At 33.1% G+C, this 6236-nt stretch overlaps 1 protein-coding gene across 1 annotated transcript; it reads right to left on the bottom strand.

Moving 5' to 3' along the window:
• Positions 1-398: 398 nt before the first annotated feature.
• On the bottom strand, positions 399-5993 carry LOC120074438 (glucose-6-phosphate 1-dehydrogenase 1, chloroplastic-like). Its single transcript, XM_039027557.2, has 10 exons — positions 5549-5993; positions 4653-4837; positions 4474-4568; positions 3655-3769; positions 2588-2793; positions 2366-2515; positions 2133-2253; positions 1341-1570; positions 1035-1235; positions 399-930 (listed from the first exon to the last, which is right to left on the bottom strand). The coding sequence occupies exons 1-10, from the start codon at positions 5772-5774 to the stop codon at positions 675-677; spliced, it is 1785 nt and encodes a 594-aa protein (XP_038883485.1). The 5' UTR covers positions 5775-5993; the 3' UTR covers positions 399-674.
• Positions 5994-6236: the final 243 nt, after the last annotated feature.

Genomic DNA, 6236 nt, shown 5'->3' on the forward strand with positions numbered 1-6236 from the left:
TTATTGCAATCTATCATGTATAGACAGTGAAATTTTGTTATATTTATAAATATTTTAATTCATTTTTCTATATTTAAAAATAACCTTTAAAATAAATGTTTAGACATTTTCATAAAATCTTATTAGTCAACTATCAAGGACTACAATTTAAATATGTTAGTCCTCTCGTTGACCATTTTTAAAATCCAATCCAAGTCTTGCAAACTAAAAGATTGTTTTTTTTTTTTTTAATATTTTTCTTGCTTTTAAATTTTGACGAGAATTTAAATGTTAAGCAAGAAAGATTAGAAAGAAATATAGAAGCTTTGATCAAAATAAAATTTTAAAAGTGGGTTGTAAGCGAACCAAAATGAAGAAACCAATTAAAACTTGTGATATCAAAGCACCTGAAAAGAATATAAATTAAATCACAAGAAAATTATCCATTAACACTAAAAAAGTTAAATACAACTTTGGTACTGAAAGTTTAGGCATTTTATTATTGCAAATGCAAATTCTTCCCTTGAATTGAGATTGATCACTTGACAGGAGTATGGATCATTTATCATTCATAGCTACACCCCTATACAATCAGTCTTAATCCACTGTGTAAGCACATGATATATCATTTTGCCGAGAATGTGAACCTACTAAGCCATGACGAAACCAATTGTACATTGAGATGCTCTACTTACCTACGGGTCACGATCCTCGCCTAGATCTCCCCATCTTACGTTGTACTTGGCAGCTAAGTAGTGAGCCCCAACCGGCCCTCTGCTGCCATATGGATAAAGCTCTGGAGCAATCTTTTTCTCTTCAAGTTCATTTAACAATGGAGTGAACAATGACCACGCAGCGTCGAGCTCGTCGCTCCTAATGAATAACCTTCGCTCCCCTTCAACAGCATCCAAAAGCAACCTCTCATATGCATCTGGTATTTCGCTTGGGTACCTTCACATGATCACTGAATTGTCAACAAACCCCCCACCTGGTACTTCTCTATTATATTAACAAATAAAATGCAAACATAAAATATGAAGCAAAAGTTCTCGTACCTAGATCGATACAGCAAGTTCAGATCACTACGATCTAATCGCATTCCGAGACCAGGAACTTTATTGTTGATCTTCAAATAAATAGCCTCGTTGGGTTGAACACGCAAGACAAGCTCATTTGTAGCTTTGTCCAAATCTGTTCCGAAGTTCCTCTTGTATAAGTTACCTGGGACATGTCTGAACTGAACCCTGATCTCTGCTCTGGAGACATCATAACAAACTTGCAAGGTTATTCAAAATCAAATTGCCATAATGTGCTCAAACTGATAACAAAAGAAAAATCATTATAAAGAATGAAATAACAACCTCCTTGTATGTAAAGCCTTTCCAGCTTTCATCAAGAAGGGCACCCCATCCCATCTGGCATTATCGATAAAAATAGCAGCTGCCGCAAATGTCGGAGTGATGCTATCATTGGGAACAGTTGGATCATCTATATATGCAGAGTATGATTTCCCACCTTTGCTGTGCCCCTTGTATTGCCCAACAACTACATCTTCAAGTTGCAGAGGTCTCATTGACTTCAGGACCTTTACCTGAATCACAATAATAGACACTAATCACTATTACCACAGCCAAAGTGACCATAATGTCAAAAGCTAAATAATCTTTCCAGTAAATATCAAAGATTAAATTTCAAGTTTAGTCAGACTTTTGTATCTAACAAGTTGCTCAACTTTAAAAAATGCCTAATAGATTTTATAATTTTCAATTTTGTATCAAATAAGTTCCTAACTATAAAGTTAATGAACTTTCAATTCTGTGTTAAAAAACTCCTAAACGTATTTGAAAATTAACTAATTTATAAGACTAAAATTGAATTATTACACTAATAAGACTAAATTTCCATTTTGTATAAATAGAACTATGAATTTTGGAATTAACAGATTTGTTAAACACAAAATTGAAAGTTTAGAAAGTTTAGAGAACTATGAAACACTAACATTCACGACTGTACATAAGAAACCTCAAACCTAAAAATTCAAGGTATAAAAATGTGATTTAACCAATATCAAAGCAATGCTCTTCTACATGTTATCTGATGCAACTATAAATTGCCAGAACACCAGAGACATATGAAGAAAAATGATTGGGTACCTTTTCGTTCCTGATATCCTCGGCGTCTAAACTGACAGGTGTCTCCATAGCAAATAGAGCCAAAATTTGAAGAAGATGGTTTTGCATTATATCTCGTATGATTCCATAGTTATCAAAGTATCTGGAAAAGAACAATAGACAGTTGACTAATATTGTCCATGAAAAACAAAAAAATGCATTGCTACTCTATTATCATTTTCCAAACTGCAATATCAGAAGGATGTGACACTCACCCTCCCCGCCCCTCTGTTCCAAAATCTTCAGAAAATATCAATTGGACATTGCGGATATAGCTCCTGGACCAAAGAGGCTCAAAAACAAGATTGGAGAACCGAAGAACGGACAGATTCTCTACAAGCTCCTTGCCCAAATAATGGTCAATCCTAAAAAGATTATCATTAAAAGTAAATTTCTCTCTTTAGATCTGCCAACTCGATTAGTGTAGGAGGTTTCACCTAAATATTTGGTCTTCTGTGAGATATTGCTTTAAACTTCTGGTTAGCTCACCAGAAGAATCTGAGTCACGGCCAAATGGCTTTTCAACAATGACTCTAGTCCAACCACTTCCTGAAGATGCCCGTTGGCTAGCACACTTGACAACGTCGACGAATATGTTCGGAGGAATTGATAAATAAAATAATCTATTTGAAACTTTTCCATCCTGAAAGGAAGAAGATTATCATACAAAAGATTCAAAACATAAAACAGATTGCTTCAATCAACTTGCCATGATGCATATGCAGATCAATACACAAGTGCCTAAGAAGGAAGAGTTTAGTTTAGCCGATGAAAACCATGACAAATCCATATTGGTCTTCAAAAGCCAAAGTTCCAACATATCCTAGACTTCAGCAGAAGCAAAAGAATACAATCGAGTTGAATTTTTAACCAAATTTAAAAAACAAAAATGAATTTTTTTTAGTTTTCAAAACTTGATTTGGTTTTTGAAAACAATGATAAAAAGTAGATAGCAAAGAAAACAAAATTAGATAGAGGTAGAAGGGGTGTTTAAAGATTAATTTTCAAAAAATAAAAACAAAAAACAAAATGGTTACCAAACAAGACCAAAATTATTATCAAATGAGGCCTAAGTCTTCCAATTTCCACGTCAGAGCTAATGAACCAACCTGACCAAAAGGGAGACCAGTAGACTACTCAGAAATAATGCAACAAAGACGAGAAATTAAAAGCCAGTACAACAGTCATACTTGAACTGCTGTAGAATAAGTGAACCAACCTGGAGTTTTGATAAGTTGTTAAAACTATCTTTTTTTAGAAGGGAAAAAAAAAAAAAAAAAAAAAAAAAAACAGAAACCATACTTTTCATCGATAAGTTGTTAAAACTGTCTTAAGCACACTTAATGAATAGCATAAAGCCACCCCTGAGTTCAGAAGGAGCGTTCTATAGCATTTTATACTGGTACATTGTTGAGTGCTTTTAATGACTAACAATAATAGTTACTAGTAAAAAATGACAGATTATATACAATCTTACTTATACAATCAAGAGCCTGCAAATTACCTCTTTTTCTTTCAACTTCCTGTCCAACTCAGAGAAATCTTCCTCAGAGCTATATTGACCAGAATGGTAAAAGCATCTTTTTAAAAATTCATCCATCTTGTCCTCACAGTTTGCCCTGCGACCCATGTTGCTTATCAATATAGAAAGAAAAAAAGTTTGTGATCATAAATGTTAACAATACCTATGGTCCTGTTTAATTTTTGGTTCTTAGTTTTTGCAAATTAAGCTTATAACCATTACCTTTATCCAAAGATTAAAATATCAAATATTGATATTGATATTCACATTTCAATTTTACGAATATATCAAAAGAAGGATATATCAATAAAATATCGATACCAACGGATACTTCTGTAAATTAAAAAAAAATTATCTAAAATAATTATTAAGTTGTTTTTACTTTCAATCTAAGTTATACTAGATCTTGATATTAGGGTATATCATCATATTAGAAATTATAGAGGATATTTTTTATGTTTTATGAGTATTTATAAAATATATTAAAGATATAAATTAAATATTATGTAATATCGATCCAATTAACATATATATAGACATATCAATGAATATTTTAATCCTTGCTTTTACTTGAGTTTCTTTGTATTGTTATCCACATTCTAAAAATGTCTTCAAAATCCAAGTCAAGTTTCAAAAACTAAAAAAAATGTTTTTGTTTTTAGAATTTGACTAGGAATTCAAAATGTTTCTTTTATAAAAGTGAAAAGATGGTAATGAAATTGGGAGAAAACAAGCATAAATTACAAAAACAAAAAACAAACACATAAAAACAAAATCATTATCAAACGGGGCTTACATTACCTCTTATCAATTCTGCAAGTCAGAGTTTTACTAATCATATTTCGGAGTTGCTCATCAGTCATACTAGTCCGAGCATAACCAAACACGATAAAATCCTGAAAGTGAAAAAGAAAACAAAAGAATTAGTAAGCTTTTTCAGACTACTGACTAGAAGGCAGATTTGTGGCATGAGATAAGACCTCTGGTAGACAATCCTCATAATAAAGAGCAAAAAGTGCGGGAAAGATCTTCTTTTTTGCCAGGTCACCTGAAGCTCCAACAACAGTTATACTGAGTGTAGATTGAGCTTTATCTGAATCCAGAACAGATTTGTCTTCCTCCTGAAGTGCAATTTGTTCATTGAGAAGAGAACTTCCAGGACTACCTAAGTTCATGTTCCACTCAGGTTTCAGCAACAAAATGGATAACCAAGAAAGAGAGAAAAAAAAAGCATACATTTGAGGAAAATGAACAGAGATATTTCAAATAAAGCAATAAAATAATGAGGAATGCAGCTTTCACAAAGTATCACTCATTCTTTTCCAAATATATCAGTGAGCATTTAAAGATGAGTATATATGTGAATGCATAAAAAACCAAAAAACATCATAGAAGAATTAACTTCTCAAGCAAGCGTATCCCAATCAGCAAAAAACTTAGGCCCCGATTAATTATCATTTGACTTTTTATTTTTTGTTTTTGAAAATTGAGCATGTTTCCTTGTCATTTCTATACAATGGATGTCATTAAGGAAAGATTTGAATTCTTGGATTGAATTTGGAACACAATAGTCAAAAGTAGATGATAACTAAATAAATAAATTACTCGTGAATTAAAAAAGTGTTTCGATGCTTAATTTTCAAAAACTAAAAACTAAAAAGCAAACAGTTATCAAACGAGTTCTTAGTATGAAAGGCTATCAACACAGGGCAGAAAGAAGTATCAGATGAAATAGCCACTCCCATGTCCGTCCACAAAAAACATTAAGTTAAAATTGAAAGGAAGAACAAGGAAATTTGATTTTCATTCATAAGAATACTAGAAACAGGCAATTGAACCAAACAAAAAATTAAAGTACATGCAAAAAAATACCCACCATCTGGTAAAAAAACTGCATTCAAGGGATGCCCATTAGATGACTTAAGCTGAAGATGGCTACTAACACATTTTCTTACAGAAATCTGAGAGACCCACGAAGGGAAATATGTTTTTCTTGGTGAGGAGACAAATTTTCTGGGCAAAATCGTTTCATTCTTGAGAGAAGATGGCACAAAGTTAGCAGAGGAAGAAGAAGGGGTTCTGAAATGACAATCCATGAACATGGAATGGACAGATTGAGCAGCTGAAGAAGAAGGAATCGGTTGTTATGTGGGATTTCAAATGGAAATATATAGTATCGGGAAGAAATTGGAGGCGCCCAAATCTGAAGCCATCAAATGCGACTAGCTGCTGCAAAGGTGATTGGGGATGGCCTTTTGAGTTATCGAAGAGGCCGAAGAAATAATAAAAGGACAAATTGAGTTCAAAGACGAGACGGCAATTCCGAGGCCGATGGATGGTGTTTTCGGATTCGTGTTGGGCCTTGTTGGGCCGACAAGTGAGGGAGTTGTAGAGAATCCGACTGCGAGAGATCCCAAAAGGGAAACTGGACTCGAATCATTTTAAGGAAATTGGACTCATGTTTCCTGAATTTTAGCAAAAGGGTTCCTCCAAGTGATGATGACTTTATTTTATCCTAAAATACCCTTAATACTCTTATAAATATTAAATTAAATTTAGACGTC

Source organism: Benincasa hispida, chromosome 3 (assembly GCF_027475165.1).
Source record: "Benincasa hispida cultivar pf3 chromosome 3, pf3_genome.v1.1, whole genome shotgun sequence".
Taxonomy (NCBI): domain Eukaryota; kingdom Viridiplantae; phylum Streptophyta; class Magnoliopsida; order Cucurbitales; family Cucurbitaceae; genus Benincasa; species Benincasa hispida.